This window comes from Plasmodium chabaudi, assembly GCF_900002335.3.
Source record: "Plasmodium chabaudi chabaudi strain AS genome assembly, chromosome: 12".
NCBI lineage: Eukaryota > Apicomplexa > Aconoidasida > Haemosporida > Plasmodiidae > Plasmodium > Plasmodium chabaudi.
The window spans coordinates 1,232,556-1,254,508 of record NC_030112.2 but is presented as its reverse complement, the minus strand read 5'-3'; the positions used below and the strand labels follow the sequence as shown (position 1 = coordinate 1,254,508).

The 21,953-nt window shown below is 24.3% G+C and overlaps 6 protein-coding genes across 6 annotated transcripts; 5 read left to right on the top strand and 1 right to left on the bottom strand.

Annotated features, from left to right (window-relative positions):
* Positions 1-1,725: 1,725 nt before the first annotated feature.
* PCHAS_1234100 (mRNA-binding protein PUF1, putative) lies at positions 1,726-5,793 on the top strand (the record flags this gene model as incomplete). Its single annotated transcript, XM_016798969.1, has 5 exons — positions 1,726-3,448; positions 3,600-3,763; positions 3,880-4,137; positions 4,307-4,543; positions 4,639-5,793. 5 exons carry the CDS (start codon positions 1,726-1,728, stop codon positions 5,791-5,793), a joined length of 3,537 nt encoding a protein of 1,178 aa, XP_016654322.1.
* A 1,689-nt stretch (positions 5,794-7,482) lies between these two features.
* Positions 7,483-10,617, bottom strand: PCHAS_1234000 (WD repeat-containing protein 26, putative; the record flags this gene model as incomplete). Its single annotated transcript, XM_016798968.1, has 1 exon — positions 7,483-10,617. One exon carries the CDS (start codon positions 10,615-10,617, stop codon positions 7,483-7,485), a length of 3,135 nt encoding a protein of 1,044 aa, XP_016654321.1.
* A 2,706-nt stretch (positions 10,618-13,323) lies between these two features.
* Positions 13,324-16,143, top strand: PCHAS_1233900 (ATP-dependent RNA helicase DDX23, putative; the record flags this gene model as incomplete). The annotated part of the gene is made up of 1 exon (XM_016798967.1): positions 13,324-16,143. The coding sequence occupies one exon, from the start codon at positions 13,324-13,326 to the stop codon at positions 16,141-16,143; it is 2,820 nt and encodes a 939-aa protein (XP_016654320.1).
* A 1,321-nt stretch (positions 16,144-17,464) lies between these two features.
* On the top strand, positions 17,465-18,121 carry PCHAS_1233800 (cyclin, putative; the record flags this gene model as incomplete). Its single annotated transcript, XM_738871.2, has 1 exon — positions 17,465-18,121. One exon carries the CDS (start codon positions 17,465-17,467, stop codon positions 18,119-18,121), a length of 657 nt encoding a protein of 218 aa, XP_743964.1.
* A 972-nt stretch (positions 18,122-19,093) lies between these two features.
* On the top strand, positions 19,094-20,241 carry PCHAS_1233700 (proteasome subunit beta type-1, putative; the record flags this gene model as incomplete). The annotated part of the gene is made up of 4 exons (XM_016798966.1): positions 19,094-19,212; positions 19,401-19,508; positions 19,625-19,694; positions 19,810-20,241. The coding sequence occupies 4 exons, from the start codon at positions 19,094-19,096 to the stop codon at positions 20,239-20,241; spliced, it is 729 nt and encodes a 242-aa protein (XP_016654319.1).
* Positions 20,242-21,337: 1,096 nt separating this feature from the next.
* PCHAS_1233600 (SWIB/MDM2 domain-containing protein, putative) lies at positions 21,338-21,733 on the top strand (the record flags this gene model as incomplete). Its single annotated transcript, XM_016798965.1, has 1 exon — positions 21,338-21,733. One exon carries the CDS (start codon positions 21,338-21,340, stop codon positions 21,731-21,733), a length of 396 nt encoding a protein of 131 aa, XP_016654318.1.
* Positions 21,734-21,953: the final 220 nt, after the last annotated feature.

The window sequence follows — 21,953 nt, the reverse complement described above, 5'->3', positions numbered from 1 at the left end:
AAAATTATTATATACTGCATAAATGAAAAACAAATTGGATAATAACATATTTATGGTTTCAATTTTTCCTTTTTTTAAACAACATTTGTATTTTTTTCCTACACATATTAAATAAGTTGGGTATATACAAGCACTTAGCAATACATATACCTATCGCATATTATTTTAATGGTGATAATTTTTCAAAGCGGTAAAACATTTATCATTGATAATTTGTCTTTATTTTTTTTTAACTTGCGAATTGGGCTAATATAGGGAATTATAAAACTGCATATATATTAAACATTTTGTATACAGTTTTTGGAACCATATAAGTTTCACTGTTTGGCTATTTATATAATTTTGCACACGCATATATCACCGTATTTATTTGAGATAGCCATTGCCTATGTATGAAAAATTATTTTTATTTTTTATTTTTTTGTTTTATGCCAATTGTCTATATCATAAATATATATTTTATAAAGTTATGCAAATTGGATATACAATAAGTAGACATATTTATTATTTTGTGTTTTTCCATGTATATATACATATGGATGAGAACTACACTAATGAATAAAGCGAACTTATTTTTTGGAATAAAAAAAAAAAAAAAAAAAAAAGCTAGCTTTTTTTAAAAAATATATAAAAATTTATTAACATTCATGCAATATATTGTTATAATTACTTATGTAAAAATATGATCGATCTATTATTCTATTTAAGGATAGATATGTGTGTGCATACGTGTATAAACTAATTTGTGTATGTATATGCACGCATTATTTTATATACTTAATAATGTAGATATGTATATAAATATATTTGGGCATTTATGTATATCTGGATAATCATCTGTGTATGTATACTTACACTTTCATGTCGTTTTTTTTTATAAATAATAATTATAGAATAAATTCAATAAGGAAAATAGAGTTATTAAATAGTTTTTTTAATTTATTTGATGAAAAAAACAAAAAAAAATAGAAAATAAAAATGGGAAAATAAAAAATGATATAAAGCTTAAAATATAGACAATTAAAAAAATAAGAGGATAGGACAGTATTATATACACACCTGCATAATATATATATGAATACATATTAGTTTGTTAATTGATATAACTCATCTTTTTTGTTTTAAGGCCACTTTGAAATATTTATATTTGTTATTAATACTTTAATTCCACAAAACTTTTTTATTATTATGCATTTTTTTTAATATTTGATTTTTTACAAAATATATTTTATACTACTTTTTTTTTGTGTGTGTGTATTTTTATATAATATATGTAGATCATATAGAACATATATTAATATATATTTTTTTTACATTATTTTTTTGTACCATCATACATCAAAATTATTATTCGAATGCATTTTTACTAAGGTCTTTTTAGTTTTTATTTTTTATGTTATATATGTAGAATTTTTTTTTAATATAATATGAACATACCATTTGAAAATTCGTAAATATCAATGCTTATACATTACACACATATATAGAGATGTTTGAATTTTTTATGTGTATTTAAATTTTTAGACAACAAATAATTATACAATACAATACACTTCTTTATCTTATCATTTATAAAAATGTTTTTGTAACAATTTTTTTTTATGTAACTAAACTTTTTTTACTTTTATTTTTTTAATTAATCCGAATATAAAAACATATCTTCCCATTCCCTATTCACCAAACACCAAAAAAGGAAAAAGAAAGAAACGAATAAGTTCGGATAAAATGGAAAATCAAAATGAGAAGAGAGAAACAACACCAGATAATTTAGTTTGTGAAAATGAGGTAGAGAATAAAACTGACAAAGATATTAATGATAACATAAATTTCGAAATTATCGAAAAAAGGGAGCATATTCATGATGTGAATAGCGAAACCTTTAAGAGTAGCAGCTTTGAGAGTAACACTGAAAGTTGTAATAGTAGTGAAGATAATTGTAAAGATAAAGATACTTCAAATTCAATGAATAAAAATAATAAAATGGTTGATGGTGATTTCTTAGCGAAGACAGATGAAATAAGTAATAAAAAAAAAAAACAAAAAAATGTACCAATGAATAAAATAGCTGATTCAAATATAAATACAAAAATTATGAACCCAATAGATATAATACCACCAAATTACAGAGGAGTACTCCCCAATATATCAAATTATGCACAACTATATCAAATAAATATTCCATATATGAATACAAATAGTTTTCCAAATATTTCTTTGAATAATAATAGCATGAATTACAATCTACAAAATTGCAGGAACAGTTCATATAAAAAATATAATAATAATAAATATATATTAAATAAAGATGTTACAAATAATAATATAACCCCAATATTGCATTGCCCATCAAATGGTGTAAATACAATGGATACAATGAATACAATAAATTATAATAAGAATAATTTATCTAATTTTTTTGATTCCCCTGATAGAATAAATGATAATAATTCTACACACATGCAAGGGACTTTAAACAATATGTATTCAAATTACAACGACCCCAATATGTTTTTAAATAATGAACATTATATTATACCTTACAAATACACGAATTATTGTTGTCCCACATATATGCCTCCTTGCACAGTTGTTAACTACATGAATGATTTACAAAATAATAAGCCATATTGTCAAGATACCACATTAAATGACTCCAGTAATAGACTAAATAATAATATTAACATTATAAATAGTAATATAATAAATAGTAGAATTGGAAAAGAAGCGATGGGAACAAATTTTGTAAATATGGAAAATAATCGAAACTGTGATAATGAGACAAATACTATTGCTACAGAAAATTGTAACAACATTGGATTTATAAATTATGAAGAAAATTGGTTATATCCAAATTTTAATAGATTTATATTTGCTCCAAAATTGCAGTTTAATAAAGAGATATATCAATTTGCTGGAATGGGTAATGAGCCAAATTGTATAAATAGGGATGATAACAATATAATGCTAGAAAAAAAAAAGGAAGTGGAATATAATAATATCAATGCCCCAAAACAGGTGAACAATACTAGCTCTATGAATTGTGGTACAAATGTTGAAAACAATGAAGGCATGATTCGAAATATAGATAATATAAATACGATAAATAAAATACCAGATAACAGATTAAACAAATATAATAGTATGATTAATTATAATGATAATATAAGAGGAAATAATGAAATGTACAATTATTTAAATAATATATGTAATCAAAATTATAATATTAGAATGTATCCAATAAATGATAATAGCCAAAATGCTATAAATAATTACCAGCAAAATATGGCTTATTATAATATTATTAATTCGAATTTTTACACGTCTCATCAAAAGAACTACTTTTATAATCAGTTTATGAATAATTATCCTGCTGTCCCATTACCATGTGTTGACATTTATAATGCGGAAAATAATGGCTATCCTGTCAGTCAGCCATATAGCTATTTAGGTATGTAGCTACCCAAAAAAAAAAAAAAAATAAAAAAAAAACACAATTTTCGCTTGTTCACTACTAAATTGCACACTTTTTTGCTTGTAGACAAATAAATATATGACCACAATTTTTTCATATAAATTATTTTCCCTTTTTTCTCACACAGCTAACGAACCAATGATAAGCGAAAAAAATCGAAAAAAAAAAGAATATAAAAATGCACACAAAAATTATAATGATAAGACTTTGCCTAACAAAAAAAATAATACTAATAATGAAGACTATCTCGATTTAACTTCCATATCTGGAAACGTATACAAAATAGCCAAGGTATTGCCTTGTTCTGTTCTTGTTTTTTCGCAAGTTTAGCGATTTATTTTATTTCACTTTATTTAGAAATGCCCATACTTATTCTTCCCTTTACTTCATTTTTCAATTTTTTGAAGGATCAAGCCAAATGCAGAACACTTCAAAAAATCCTCGATAAAAAAAATCAAAGTTGTATCGATGAAATATATAATGAAGCTTTAGAGCATATAATAGAATTAATGATGGATCCTTTTGGAAACTACCTTTGTCAAAAATTAATAGAAGTTTGTACACCGGAGCAAATAGAAAAAATTATTGATAAATCATCTGATGAGCTTATAAATGCCTCCATAAGTGTCCATGGAACCCGAACTGTTCAGAAACTCATAGAGATGGTAAGAATTTTTCATTTCTTTCTTATAAAACCTGTTGAATACATGCTAACAAATTATTCTTTTATGTTTCAGTTTGTATATATTACACTATTTCTTAGTTTAGTTATTTTGCATTTTTTCTAAATACTTTTCTATTATTTATCTTTGCTTTACCTTGACCTATTCACAGATAAAAACGCCGTCACAAATAAGAAAAACAACCAATTCGCTAAAAAATTCGATAATAATATTAATTAAAGATATAAATGGAAATCATGTTGTCCAAAAATGTTTAGTTTCTTTATCCAGTACTCACTGTAATTTTATTTATGAAGAAATTTTAAAAAACTTTGTCGAAGTATCAACACATAGACATGGATGTTGTGTAATTCAACGATGTATTGATTCTGCTAATGAAGCTCAAAAGGTATGATAATATAAATCATGTCCACGTTCGTATTACCGCCTTTTATCACTACCAACATATTTATGTTTAATACTTTATACTTTTTGATATAACAGGAACTTCTTGTAAACAAAATATCAAGTAACTGTCTTGAGTTAGTACAGGATGCATTTGGGAATTATGTAGTGCAATATATATTAAATATGGGGAATGAAAAAGTTAATTTTGAAATAATAGAAAAATTATTAAAAGATATTGAAAAGCATGCTGTTCAAAAATTTTCATCCAATGTTATTGAAAAATGTTTAACAATTGGGACTACTAAATGTCGAAAAATGATGATAAATGGATTATTAAAAAAAGGAAAAAATATTTTGAAAAATGTTATTTTAGATAAGTATGGTAATTATGTAATACAAAGAGCTTTATCTGTTGCACCTGAACCTGAGTTAACAAAACTTGTAGAAGGAATCAAACCATATATAAAAGAGTTACGTAATATAAATTCAGGTAAAAGAATTGCTTGGAAGCTTGCAAAAAAACATCCGGTATTAAATATAGATATTAATAATAATTATAAATCAGCCAATTCTAAAGATAATATACATCAAATGAAAATCGATAATAATTTGACACAACCTATTCAAGAATATAATAGTGAGTCAATAAGTTGTTCAGAAAATTATCCAAATAATAGTAATGAAAATTATATAAATAAAAATTATAATAAAAAAAAATTCAAAAATAAAAATGCATCATTAAATATTAAAAAACAGTATAGCAGACATAAAAAATGTATAATACCAGAACATAGTGATACATCAAAAGAAATTGACAAAAAAGAGGATCTTAATTATTATAAAAAAAATATATTAGAAAGTTATCAAAATAGTGATCACACTACAACTAATTGTAGCCATAATGATGAATATAGTATTCCTGGTGAGCATACAAACATTTTCCACAAAAATGAATATGCCCAATCCAGCAGACAAAAGGAAAATCATAATAGTACCGGAAATATAAGTGGGTATAACACTCAAGACACAGACAAACATAGTGTGCAATCTATTACACAAATGGAAATCCAAAATGTAAACCATCGAAATCATATTGACATTGATGATATAGACTCAAGGGATAAAAATAACAGTGAACGAAATAGAAAAAACACTAATTTGGGAGAGTCTAATTTTCATCATTATAATTACAATGAAGCCAGCAAAAAAAAAAAAAAAAAAAAAAATTTAACAATTTGGAGTAAAAAATAAAATTGATAATGGAAAGATAAATCAGAATTACAGAAGAAAAAATGATATTTAAAAGAATATGTCAATATTGTTACAACATTGGTGGGGCATCAAATTTTATAGATGAGTAATAACACTGAAAAGTGGGGTGACAGAGAAATATAGAAGATGCATTTGTAGCAACTATGGTTTATCAAATAAGATAAAAAATAGAAATAATACTAGTAGTGGTAAAAATATAGATGATAATAGCGTAAGCCAACACAAAGCCAAAAACAATAGACAGCTTGACGAAGAAATAATGGAAAAATAAAAGCATGGCATAAACAATAATACGCATCCACATTATTATAGCTATATTCCCAAAGGTTGTGAAGATTTGTGTGCAATGCTATATATACCATGAATGGAAATAAAAATATAAAGTTAACAACACCAAAATGGGACATAAAAATTGTAGGCGAAAAAAATAAGTATAGAAAATTACTTTATCAAACATGTTAAGCAATTAGAAAATTTTATTATCGAAAAAAAAGTAATAGCTTTAGAAGAATTAATAAGATCATGCTAATATATTTATTCTAATTTTGTACTGAATGGATAGTAACATAAAATAGATGAATAAATTTCAAAGAAATTATTATTTTTTGTTACCTGACCAGAACAGAGCAGATAATTTATTTCAAGACACTGTGTTTGCTTTTCTTTTTTTTTCATTTCGTTTTTATTTTATTTTTTTCGAGTTTTTTTAAGAATCTTTTAAAGTTTTTTTTATGTAAACATGTGTTATGAAACGTGCACACCGTTGGATATATTTTTTTTATTGTGTGCAGATTATTTGATTATTTTTGTAGCTACTTTTTTTCAGGTACCAAATTTGTTAGAGTAATTATTATACATTATATATATTATTATTTTTTTTGAAAAAATAAAAATATTGCTCTGTATTTCAATCTATATTATTACACCAATTTATTTATATACATTATACTGCTATGTGTGTGTATTTTTTTTTTGGTGAGGCTATGGATAATTTGCTAAAATTGGATAAAATTATGAGCATGCTTATGAATTAACTTTTTTTTTAAAGACAATATTTTGAATCTTCGTTTTTTAATCCTATGCGCAATAGTTTTATGTAGCATATATGCATATTCATATCACTAGGAATGATCTAAAAATGTTAACCTATTTTTATCTAAATGTTAGTATCATATTTTCATAAAATTCGAATAAATATCAAGAAGCTCATTAAAATGTTTTGTGGGTTGTAATACTTTTTTGGTAATTTCATTATACTCGTTAAAGTGTGTATGCCTATTTAAGCATAGTTATTTGGCTTTTTTAGCTAGCCAAAACACACAAAATCTATGGATAGCTATTTAATACAATATTTTATTGTATTTTTCTTAGGAATTATAGCGTTTGCACATTTTTGGAATGCTAATAATGGCAAACAAAGAAAGAACAATATATTTTTTTATTATTTTTAATTATAAAAACATAGTTTATTCCATAATTTTGGAAAGTTACCCCAAGATGGGTTAAAAAAATAAATAATAATAATTAATTAGATGAATGAATAAACGGATTTAATTTAGGCAAATTCATGGTTCCATAACCATTAAGATAAAAACAGTGCAAAACTTACGATATCATGTAACAATAAAAATATGTATAAATGTATGTTTATTTGGAGATTGCCTAAACTTAAAACATATGAGCATCATTTGGTGAGAGAACTTGAACATCCATGCCGCTTAACTTGGCTAGTTCCCTCAAAAACGGATGATGAAAAATATTTTTTTTTGATTTTTTTTTCCCTTTTTCAGCATTTCGTTTTTTTTCTCGTTCCATATATATATGTTTTTTCGATTTATTAATTTTTGGATGTGTATTCCAAATCATTATAGTATGATCATCAGAAGCGGATACCATATATGGAAATTTAGAGGAAGCAAGAGGCCATATTGCTATGTTTACATTTGATGCATGTCCATTAATAACATCTAATAAATATCCTTTAGTTCTATGCCATATATATATTAAACTATCTTCACTACCACTAATAACATAATCTTCGTTTTTTCCTCCAAAAGTTGAATGAACAATAAATCGTCCTTGTTTATGCCCTCTATAACTTTGAATAACATATCTATATTTAATATCCCATAATTTGATAATAGGTTTTTGATCTGCTATATTAACTAATACATGGTTATATAAGTTTGAAGCACATAAAGATGTTATTGTATCATTTTCAGGTAAAATATATAATTCTTTTTTCATATTAAAATCTATAATTCGAACATTTTTGTCTGCTGGGACAACAATTAAATATTTTTCATTTTTTGTAAAAACAAAATTTTGTATTCTTGTACTAAATGACCAAGCATATAAAATCGAGAAGCTTTTTAATTCTATATTTACTTTAGTGCAATATATTTTTTTATCAAATGCAGATGATATAATAGTAGAATTATTTTTTGTCCAACATACAGATGTTATAGGTCCACTATGCATAGTTAAACATAATTTTTTTTTATTACTTTTAGGACTCCAGATAATTATATTAGAATCATTAGAACCCGAAGCTAAATATTTATTATTATAACTCCAACAGATGTAACTAACTCCATCTAAATGTCCATTCCATTCTCTTACTTTATTAAATGGATATGTTCCTTTCCATAAAAATATACTTTTATCTTTGCTTGAAGATGCAATATATTTTCCATCTCCTGACACACTAACATACCATACTTCATCTTTATGTCCTTGTAAAACTTTAATACAATAATAAGGAAGTTCTATTTTTTTGCATTCATGATTTTTTAGTAAGGATAAATGACTACAAGAACTTATTTTATTATTTATATCCATATATTTGTTATTATAACTATTGAGGAAATTTATTTTATTGTTTTTTAAATTGTCCTTTTGGTCTAACCCTAAGAAGCTTGAAACATGTTTCGTTTTACTATACATAATTGTGTTACTATCAGTTTGACATATATTACCATTATTGTTACTATCATTAAAATTTATACAATCACATTGTAACTTTTCAATTTCACAATTACAATCATATTTTTTATTTACAATTGATTTATTTTTATTAAAATTAGTTTCTCCCTTTTCTATTTCATCCATATGATTTGATAAAGAACAATTTAATAAATTTTCAGATATTGAATTGTTGGCATCTTGTGTAGATACAGTATTTTTTTCGATATCTTTTTCCGCTTCTTCGATTTCACTTTTTAGTTTTAGAATTTTAGGAGTCGGTGCATTACTAGTTATGTTTAAATATCCATCTTGTATTTTTTCAGGAGAATCAGCAATATTGGTACTCATATAATTATTTGAATTACTTTCTACAGCTTGTGCATATTCTATAGAACAATTTATATTATCGGGTTGATCATTTTGTATATCCGTATTTTTTTTTAATTTTTCTATATTATTAATATTTAACATACCTATACATAAAGACGATTCATTATCTGTGTAGTTATATTGTGATGGTCTTGTTTCACAAGAATTGTTATCTTCATAATATTTATCTCTAAAAAGGTTGTTAAAAATTTTATCGTTTATTTTTTCTTTTCCATTCTTGTGATGATCTGAGTGAATGCAGTTTGTGTTACTAAAACGGGATCTATTTAAAATTTTATTATATTGGATATTCTTAGCTAATTTTAAGTCTGAAAAATTATTATGAAATAAACAATTGTCAACTTGATATTTAAGGGATTGATGTAGTAGAATAGCTAGTCGTCTAGGGGGTATTAATATATGCTCAGGCAATAATCTATTTATTTTTTCAAACAAAATTTTACGTGAATTTCGAAGTTTTATATTATCATTTATAGAATGAATTTGATTAGTATTCATATCTATTGTATTATTTGTATTTTCAAAATTTTGAAACATAAAAAATGTTGTACATTCATGTAACCTTTTATATGTATCTTCATCAAAGCAAGATTTTCTTAATTTATTTCTTAAACATCTTAAAGCAGCAAAATATTTCCCTTGATATAAATATTCAATAAAACATTGTTCATATATTAAAAATTTAATTGCTTTCATTAATTTATTATTTATATTTATTTTTTTTAAATTATTTATACTATTCCCCCAATTTCCTTTTAATATATTTTTGTGTAAATCTTTTATTAATGGTTGTTCTAATTCTATTCCACTTTCAGACTCTAAAATTTTTGCTGATTTTGTATATCCCATATTTTTAATTGCTTGAATTAGTAAAAGCACTACATCTTTTTTTAGTAACCCTTCCCATAAATATTCTGTGTTATAACCTTGTGCTTCCACTTCGATTTCTTTTCTTTCATCATTGCTACTATAACTACTTTCACAACTTGTGTTATAGTTGTTATAATTATTTTTCGATTTTTTTTTAAACTTTTTTTTACGTTCATTATTTTCTCCTGATTTTCCCATTTTTGGCAACTTTTTCATTCTACACATATCTTCATTATTGTTCAAATTGTTTTGTGTTGGTTTTGTCAAATTATTATTTTTAATGTTTTCGTTTTCCACATTTTCTAAACATGCATGTTCAACCTTTTCGGGCTTGCACCATTTTTTTTGCATTATTTTATTTATACTTAAAAATGTATTGTCTCTATTGTTGGCTTCAGTTGTTTGCTCATCTTGGCATAGACTCTTCGCAAATGGCGAAGGGGTAGTAAGTTCATCACTTGGAATACTTACTAATGATTTCAACATATTACACTGTTTTAATTTTTTCGTAATAGCATGGCTTATTTCCTCATCGCTTTTCCTTTTATCTCTCTTAAAAATGCTTGTTAAATTCATACCGTTTTGTGGGGAGTTGTACTTATTTTATTTTCGAAATAAAAATGAAAAACGTGAAAAAAAATGAAAATACAAAACAGCTCTCTTTGCTAGTACACTCTGTCCATTTTATATCATTCGTTTTGATAAATCAAAACTGTATAAAAGGGTTGTATATCTAGCCCAATTCAAGGCTTTACATAAAAATAAAATAAAATAAAAAAAATATAAGGGAACAAAAAAATGATTATAAAATGGAATTAGCATAAGTTAAAGGAATCAGGATTTAAACAAAAGGTATGTAGAAAAAAAAAGTAAAAACAATAGGATAAAAAAAATGTGAAAAAAAATAAAACAATCAAGTTAAAACTATGAAAAAAATAAAAACATAAATTATTAGATTCTTGGTAAAAACTATATAGAATGGAAAATAATCAGGTATATGTGGGTTTATACTTATATATACCCAATGAACAAATAAAAAATGTTTCTTAATTTGAATTAATTTAATTTATTATAATTTCATATATATATGTTTTTATTTTTTATCTATCATATTGTATTATTTGACTAATTTATTTTTATATTATTTTGTATGATATTCTATTTTTTTTTTTTGCTTTCCTTAACATCACTTATATATACAGTATGTTATTTCTTCAATCTTATAGCTTGCATATTTTTTCCTTCGCTTTTTTTTTTTTTTTTTTATATTTTATATATATTTATTCTAATAATGCGCCGTATACATACACACATATATTATTATACAGCATATATGTTATTGTTTATATATATTTTTTTACATACACATATGAATAATTATTTTTAATTATTTGAGGAAAGCATGCTGGCCATATAATGAATATATGGCCTTTTACTTTTCATAAACTTTCATTAAATTATTTAAATAAAAAAAAAATAATATATTAAGCTATTTATCTTATTCTTCAATAGATATTATGTTATCTTCCAATAAAAAAAATATATATACATATAACAAATAAATGATGAAATAAAGGAATGTAGGTCGTGTGACCAAACGAAATAAAAACATGTGGGCCAGCATATTCGAACAAAGAACAAAAAATTCAACGATAAAAAATATATTAAATAAATAAAAGCCTTCTTAAAATCGAAAATATTGCAAAATTTTTATTTTCTTTTTCCTTGACATGTTATATTTTCATGCATTCTCTAATTAATTTTTTCATGTGCATATACAATTAAAAAAAATCTACACACCCATACGATGTCTCAATTATCAATATTATATTTTTTTACATTTTATTTTCAATTATGATCTTAAAAAAATGAAATATTTGATTAGCATTATGAGCATATACACTTCTTTTTTCATTTTAAAAGGTGTAAAAAAAATTGAAGAACGAGGAAAGGAAAATATAAATATATATTTTTTTCTTTATAAGGAAATGAACAAAGGAAAAAAAGGTGTGTATATTACATAAATGAAAATATGCTAATCAAAAAGTTTATTAATATTTCCTTTTTTTTTCAGTTAACAATTTATTTAATTTTTTTATTCACCCTATTTTGTCCATGTCTTTTTATTATCTTAAATATTTTCACAAAAGTACATATTTAACTTGTGAACATATTTTTATATTAACACTTTTTGGGAATAAAAAAACAATCTTTAAGCAACCAATATATTTTTTTAAAATTTTATATTCAATGGGTATTACTTATGGTTTTTACATTCTTATTGTTATACAGTTTTTGTTAATTTTGTAGCAAAATTTTAAATGATTTGATGTTATATCTTTCCATACCATATTTTTAATCAGACATATGTCATAATTAGAAATGTATACATAATCTTTCTATCGCATAAAGGCCTTTTCATTTAATATAAATATTATGCATGTTCAGGTAAAATAGTAACTTATATGTATGTTCAGGTAAAACAGTGATTTTATATGCATGTTCAGGTAAAACAACATATATGTATGACGACATTTTGAGATTTACGAGATTGAAAGTTCTTACTATTGTATAATGCGACACAATACATCGCTTTGATTTATTGCTTTTCATTTTTTTTCTTCGTTTTTTTATTTAAAAACATTTCTAACAAACCATTTAACATTATTGAAAACATTCTGTTCATTGAAATATATTTAATTTCTCTTTTAATCATGAATAACCATTTTATTTTCCTATTTATTTTAATAATTTAACGTTACTTTTGTATATTACAATTGTTCCCCTTTATTTAAAATATACATATATTAATTTATTTTTTTCTAAATTTATTTTTAATTTAAATTTATTGGAAAATGGCAATACTTTGTTCGGGCAATTTTTTCTCGTGCCAATCTTCATATTCACGTTGAAGTATTTTTTTTTATAAAAAAATATAATAAAAATATTTACATCCAAAAGATGATGAAGCATGTTATGCCATCATATGCATATGAAAAAAAAGGATGCATATGTATATAATTAAATATTTTTTGTATTATTATTATATCATTTTAATTTCTTCCTTTTTGTATATTGTCAATTTTGATATTTAAGTTTGGTAAAGCTTATTTTTTCATTCAAAAAATGCCATTTTATTTCCCTTCGTTTATGCATTCGGAAATAGGCAAATAAATGAGTATAACATACACGTAAATACGTGCGAATGTGTACATGCATAATAGCTAGCCATGTTCATATATTATGCTCAATGTACTAATATTAACAAAAATGTAAAAAAAAATGTTCTTCTTTAAAAGGAACAAGAGTAATACCCAAGAGGAAGAAAAAGAAAATGAAAACGAAAATCAAGCAAATGCTGCCGTAGTCAATAACCCTTTTCAAAATATTCAAAAAAGCAGCTTAGAGGAAAAAAAAGAAAGTAACGATGAAAGTTTAAGTGATGAAGAAAACCTGAACAATTCAGGTAAAAATGATAACAAGGAAGAAAATATATCTTCCCACAATAATGAAAACGATAATAATAGCAATACCGAACAGGAACAAAAAGATAAACCAACAATACATAAAGAAGAAAATAATAAAAGTTTAGTAAAGGAACGAATTTATGCAAATTTGCATATGAGTGGGTTGAAAAAAAAAACAATAAATCTATATAGTTCTTCGAGTTCTGACGACGATTCTGAAGATAGTGATAAAAAAATTGTATTTAATAAATCCAAAAATAAAAATAGTAATTTAAATCAAAGAGCAAATAAAAGCGATGAATACAATAACAAGAAAGAGAAGGATAATAAAATAAATGAAGACAAAAAAAATAAAAATGAAAATAAACGGATTTTTGCAAACATATCATCTAATAAAGAAAAGCTTGTATTTTTAACAAAAAAAGAAAGAGATGAAAATAAAAAAAAATTAGAAAATCAAAATGAAATTATAAAAAAAGATGAAAATAATTACTCAGACGATCATGATGATAATTATAAACAAAATAAAAAACGAGATGATATTCGGGATGATCGAAAAAACCCTAAAAAAAGAAATAGAGAACACTCCCCAAGTGATGAAGATAAAAAAGTATCAAGACATGATAATATGCATGAGGCAAATAAACAGGATGTATCTAAAAAAGAAGAAAATAAAAAATTATATCAAATAACTTATGAAAAAACACAATCATCTTTGGCAGAACTAAATATGCTACATATTGATGACATTGAAAGAGAAAAGTATAGAGAAAGAGAATTAGAAATAATAAAACAACAATATTTAGGATTAAATAAACATAAAAAAAAAATGCAAAAGCCATCTGAAAAATTTCGAAATATATTTAATTTTGAATGGGATAAATCTGAAGATACATCGAGAAATGATAGTAATCCATTATATCAAAATAGATTAGAACCTCAATTATTATTTGGTCGAGGATATATAGCAGGTATAGATGTAAGAGAACAGAGAAAAAAACATAATTTTTATGATAAGCTTGTTCAAAATAGAATCCAATTATGTATGAAAAAGAAGAAAGAATATGAAGAGTCAGGAGATAAAAAATGGGGAAAAAATGAATCAGATAAAGAATATAATGAAAATGAGGATAACATAATTGGAAGTAATCTCACAAGATATGTGTCGAACTTGGAAAATAATGGATTACATAGAAATCAATTTATTTACGAACCTAAAATTAATAATATAATAAAAGATGTAGATAATAAGCATTGGAGTGAGAAAAAAAGAGAAGATATGACAGATAGAGATTGGAGAATATTTAGAGAAGATAATGAGATATATATAAAAGGTGGTGTTGTGCCACCCCCTATAAGAAAATGGGAAGAATCAAATTTAAGTTCAGATTTATTAAAAGCAATAAAAAAAGCAAAATACGAAAAACCTACACCTATACAAATGCAAGCAATACCTATTGCATTAGAGATGAGAGATTTAATTGGGATTGCCGAAACAGGATCTGGAAAAACAGCAGCATTTGTTTTACCTATGTTATCCTATGTTAAGCAATTACCTCCACTAACATATGAAACTTCACAAGATGGACCATATGCTTTAATAATTGCCCCCTCAAGAGAATTAGCTATACAAATATATGAAGAAACTAATAAGTTTGCATCTTATTGTTCATGTAGAACTGTAGCAGTTGTTGGTGGAAGGAATGCTGAGGCACAAGCATTTGAATTGAGACGAGGAGTAGAAATTGTTATAGGAACACCAGGTAGATTACAAGATTGTTTAGAAAAAGCATATACTGTATTAAATCAATGTAATTATGTTATTATTGATGAAGCAGATCGAATGATGGATATGGGTTTTGAAGATGCTGTTCATTTCATTTTAGATAATATACCAACTAGTAATTTAAAATCCGAAGATGATGCTTTAGCTTTACAAGAAGAAATGATGGCTAAAGCTGGACATCGATTATACAGATTAACGCAAATGTTTTCAGCTACTATGCCACCATCTGTTGAAAGATTATCAAGGAAGTATCTAAGAGCGCCTGCCTATATATCTATAGGTGATCCAGGTGCTGGAAAAAGGTCAATTGAGCAAAAATTAGAATTTATTACTGAAGGAAAGAAAAAACAAAAATTACAAGAATTATTGGAAATTTATGAACCACCTATTATTGTGTTTGTTAATCAAAAAAAAGTTGCAGATATTATTGCTAAATCTATTAGTAAAATGAAATTTAAAGCTATAGCATTACATGGTGGAAAAGTACAAGAAATGAGAGAAGAAGCATTAAATGCTTTTAAAAATGGTGAGTTTGATATTTTAGTAGCAACAGATGTTGCTGGTAGAGGTATTGATGTACATGGAGTTAAATTAGTTATTAATTTTGATCTACCAAAAGATATTGCATCATATACACACAGAATTGGAAGAACTGGAAGAGCTGGAATGAAAGGACTAGCTATTTCATTTGTTACTGAACAAGATACTCATTTATTTTATGATTTACGTCAATTCTTGATATCATCCAATAATATTGTACCTCTTGAATTGGCTAATAATCCCGCTTCACAAGTAAAACCGGGAACGGTTATGCAAACTTCAAAGAAACAAATTTTGTATAAAAATTGATAAAATATAACCCAATAAAGGAGGATTACAAATTGAAAAGCGAGCATATGAAGAAAAATTCATAGTTAAACTAATATATTATATTTGTTTTAACCATATAAAGTCTTTTATTTGACTAGCATAACCCATATTTTTATTATCCCGATGAAATTTTTACTAAGGGTTATGTGCATCCTGTAATTATCCTATCTTAGAAAAATATTCAAACAACGGTTTTGGCTTTTTTCGCTTTTCTTATTTATTTTCTATATAATTTGTTTCCTCCTAATTTAGCTAATAATTAAGCCCATTTTTTAATTTAAACAAAGCAAAAATAAAAATACATATATGCATGGATATAATTTCCCATTCAAACTTTGAGGTGGGTATACAAGCTGTATCCTCCCTTTTTATAATTTTGTTTACCATTTATCGATTGATTTTTTTTTCCATATATAAATTTTATAGTATTATATTCATAAATATTACCAGCGATGACGAGATTTTATCTTCTTGCTCATCGAATTTGCTACTCATTTTATTGTCGTTATTTTTTTATATTTTTTTTCATGTTTAATACTGAACTCACAACTTTTAAGTTTTAATTTATTTACCCTTGTATTACTTTATTTTCTTTCACAATGGATAGACAAGCCAAATTTTGTCTGCACACACACACAAGTATAACCTACACAAGAGTAGCTAAGCAATTGTACAAATCACATATAGGTATATATATTCTGATATATCTATACAATGAAAAATTGAATATATCATAAATATGTCTGCTTTTTATATATTTTTATAGAACCTACAAAATTTGTTCCTATTTTATTAAGCTATATAAATAGCTATTTTATTTTTTTTTATTTTTATTTGTATATTTTTTTTTTTTAATATTTTTTTTTTTTTTTATATTTTTTTATTTTTTTTTTTCCATTTTTTGTAAAAATAATAATATAATCACAATTTTAATGAAACAAATATATTAAGAATAACGACCAGATATTAAAAATATTTATTCGTCTATATATTAAATATGCTTGCTAAATTTATTATGCTTAATTTGTTTAGTTGAATATTATATTTTTTTTACCTTACATGGTCATGTAAAAACTCAAACTAGCCAATTTATGTGAAAATTTTTATATTTCAGTATATATTGTCTTTCATTACATTGATATTCATAAAAATATATAGTCACATGCTAAGTGCATGATATAGACATAAGCAAATAAATATATGCATATATAGACTTGATAATTGCGTGTAGAGATTCGACATTTCCTACATTACTTTGACAGCGTACATAAAATAACCCAAGACATGAAAATTGTGAAAAATGGATTATGATATTGAAATAAATGCTCCAAGGACACACAAAGATTATATAATGTATATACCAATTGTTTTAGGAGAAATGATAAAAATGAGCAAAGGAGATGGAAAAATAACAACTTTTCATGCTTCACAAGTACCAGATATATCAATAAAAAAATATGTTGAACGAATTGGGAAATATATAGGTTGTAGTAATGAATGTTTTGTTTTACTTATGATATATTTAGATCGAATTATAAAAATCCATAAAGATATTACATTATCATTATTATGTATACATAGATTAATAATAACAGCAGTTATGATATCTGCAAAATTTTTCGACGACTTATATTATTCAAATGCTTTTTATGCAAAAGTTGGAGGAATTACAACAAAAGAATTAAATAAATTAGAAGCCCATTTTTTAAATTTATTAGATTATAAATTATATGTATCATCACATGAATATAACTTTTATAGAAAATATATTTCAATAGCTGTTCAAAAATTTTTAAACAGAAAGCAAAGCAAACCAATTTCAATCGTTAAAACGTACAACCTATTTAATTATTCTTCCCCTAACACAAATAACAGCATGTTTCTTAAAAATAAGGATAGCAATACTACAATATCTACTCACCTTATAGAAAAAAATAAAAATGAAAAGGAAATATAAAACGTTTTTGCAAAAGCAATACTTCATCCACACCCTTTTTCATCATTCATTATATTATTTTTTTACTTTATCCTTTTTTTTTTGTATATTTACACAAAAATATATAAACCAACACAAATATGTGTGTAAATAAAAACTAAAAAACTTATAACTCAAATATGTGTATATGCCAACAAGCGTTTCTCTGAAAAACAAACACCTTTTTGGAAAAAGCTACTTATATTTATAAAACATATAACAGCAATAGGTGTAATTATTCAAACATAGGAAGGGGAACATACATATAGAAAGACTTTTTTTACAAAATAAAAAATAACCTAAGCTTACAACATTAAATAGGATGTTAAGGCATATTCTTTTATTGTTTCTTTATAATTAGGTATTATAAAAATAAATAATAAAAGGTATGTGGGAAAAGCATGACAAAATGTATCAAATAAAACCCTGAATAAATAGTTAAAAATGGGAAGGAAAAAAAAAAAAAAAAATATAGTACATTTTCTTCAAAAGTTAGGAAAATATAATAATACTATATTTTATATATTATGATTATGTGTGCAATTGTATGTTTATTTTTTTGTTATTATAAATAAGATAAGTGTTACTGTTTTTTCTAAAAAATGAAAGAAAAAAATTGCATAATATATAGTATTATTATTTAGGCATAATATATATGATGTAATTATACGCATAACATATTTGTGCATATAAAATGGGGGCTTTCTCAAATGTAAAAACTAAAAATAAAAAAATTGTAAAATTATAGTATGGCTTATACATATAATTAAATTAATGTAATAATAACACATACCTTTGCTATTATCTATTATTTATTATTTATATTTATAACACTTTTTTGTTGTTCTCAATCTTTTTTTATAATTGATTATAAAGTAAGAGAAGCACAATACTACTGTTTATAAATACTGTATTTTCTTCTATAATATTAGTCACATTATTTTTGTAAAAAAAATGGAAATTTTACAATTAAATAATAATTTAGTTGAAAAAAAAAAAGCAGAAGAAAATGAAGCCCCAATAGAGCATGCTCGACCTTCTAAAAGGTGGAATCCATATGTTGACAATGGGGGGTAAGAAACAAAAAAAAAATGAAATACTTATAAGTAAATATATTTTATAAAAAAAAAAAAGGAATGAAACCTTTAGAAAGCCCATACGAAAATATTTATGCTACTAACATAATTATGTGCTCATATTTTTATAAGTAATAGATGAATATATGTAGTGTATAATCAAAACATCATTTTTTTTTTGACAGAACTGTTATTGGCTTAACAGGAAAGGATTATGTAATTTTGGCTGGAGATACTCGTTTGTCATTGTCTTATTCCATATACACAAGAAACTGCCCCAAGATATCCAAAATGTAAAAAAAAATTATGCATTCATAATGCTGTGTTTGTTTATAGTAGTGTGTTCCTAATATATCATATAAAATATATTACTTAAACATTTATATATATATTTTTATTTTTTATGCAGAACTGATAAGTGTATTATTGGGTCATCTGGAATGCAATCAGATATAAAAACACTGCACTCCCTATTACAGGTTTGTTATTCAAAAAAACTAAGAAAACATGTATAGGCTATGCTTACATGTGCTTATTGTAGAACTATTATTATTATTGCTGTAATTTATTTCCTAATTTTTCCACCATTTACAGAAAAAAATTCAATTATTTTATTTAGAACACTCACATTATCCTAGTGTTCATGTGATTGCCAAATTATTATGTGTCACATTATATAGCCGACGATTTTTCCCTTACTATACTTTTAATATATTAGCTGGGATAGATGAAAATGGAAAAGGGGTATTGTATAGTTATGATGCTATCGGTTCATATTATCAATCAACACATGCATGTACAGGTAGTGGTTCCTCTCTTATATTGCCCATACTAGATAATAGGGTTGAACAAAAAAATCAATTAATTAAAAATATGGATTTTAATTTAGGAGATGATATTAATTTTGTTAAAGATGCTATGACATCAGCAACAGAAAGAGATATATATACAGGAGATCAAGCAGAAATTTATATTATTGATAATTTAGGAATAAATACTACATTGCTAGACTTAAAAAAGGATTAGGTTGAAATTCGCTACACACATTATATGCATATAAGAAAATGCCATGTCCAATACTCCTCCCATTTTTATGATTATCAAAATAGACTTCTGTGTAAAAAGAAAGTCAAGCAAAAAATAACTATAGACCCCAGATTGGATGGGAATACATAAGAAAACCATGATATCTGCATTTTTCCCATCTGTTAAGCTGCCCAGGTTGATAATGTTAGGGGCATACTAACTTTAAACTATCAAAATGGGTTTCTCCCATTCTGTATATACCTACTTATGTATGCCTACTTATGTATGCCTATTTATGTATGCCTACTTATGTATGCATATGCATGAGTTTACATTTTTCCTTTTTTTACACGTAAAAATGTTACATACATATTCATGTTTTTTTTTTTAATATCGTATAAATATGCTGAAAAATATTAAATCGTAAATGTTTAATATATAATAAAACAGACTTGATAATTATACAACTTTAAATAATTTTTTAAAAAAATACAAGATATAAACAAGGTAAAAATATCACACACATATTTCGTTTCCTATTTATTTGTTTATTTTTTTATTTTTATTTATTTGCATGAATACTGTGAAAATACCATGCGTATGTAATAATTAAAAGTATGACCGTCTGAAAAATAAAGTAAAAAATAAAATGAAAAATAAAATGAAAAATAAATTGAAAAATAAACATGTTAATATACAAACATATGGTGTACTTAATATATATGAAAAAAAAACGGGGTAGTATTTTTAAAAATATATTTTACTTTTTTCTCATAAGCGTATATATACATTTTTTGTATATCCTCAATGGGAATAAAATTGATATTCCCCCTTCCAAAAAAAATTATTATACATATGTGTAGGAATATATTACTTTTTTTCATTATTATTCATATATTTAAATATATTTAAAAAATTTTTTTACTTTTCTTTTTCCGATTTTTCGTTAACATATAAAATAGTAAGATATTTATTATGTATTATTTGAAATAATTACAAAAAAAAATAAAATATTCACAAAAAAAAAGGTTATACTTTTTATATTCGTGCACACACTACACATTATATATATAGGAATATTTAAAAGCATACAAAAATGAATAGTATTAGGGTAAAATTATTTAATTCGAAAAATAAGATTATTGGGTATGAATCATTTTCACCCTTAAACAGATTTATGGCAAAATACAATTATGGGACAACTGATAAAAGTAGTGAAAGTGGGAAAGAAAAAAAACCTAATGGTTTACAAATTGAATGTGAAATTAAAAGCCCTTTAAAAGAATTTATAAATACAGACACAGCATCAAGAGTTTTTGTTTTGAAATATGCATGGAAATATATTAAGGACAATAATTTACAAAACCCAGATATGAAAAGAAAAATTATCCCTGATAATAAGTTAAAACAAGTTTTAGAAAAAGATGAAGTTGATATGCTCGAAATCCCAAAATTGCTCTTCAAGCATGTTGTATCTCACCGAAAGGACTGAACTTCTTTGAAAGTGTTGAAAATGTTGAAAATGCTGAAAATGTTGAAAATGTTGAAAAATACTTACATATTTGTACTACATATATAGCAATAATACTACCGTTATATTTCATTTTTTGTTTCTGTTTAAAGAATTTTTTTTTTTTTTTTTTAATAAATATTTATAAAAATAAAATTTTTTAGACCATTCTTGTTTTTTTATAATTTTTATGAAAACTATG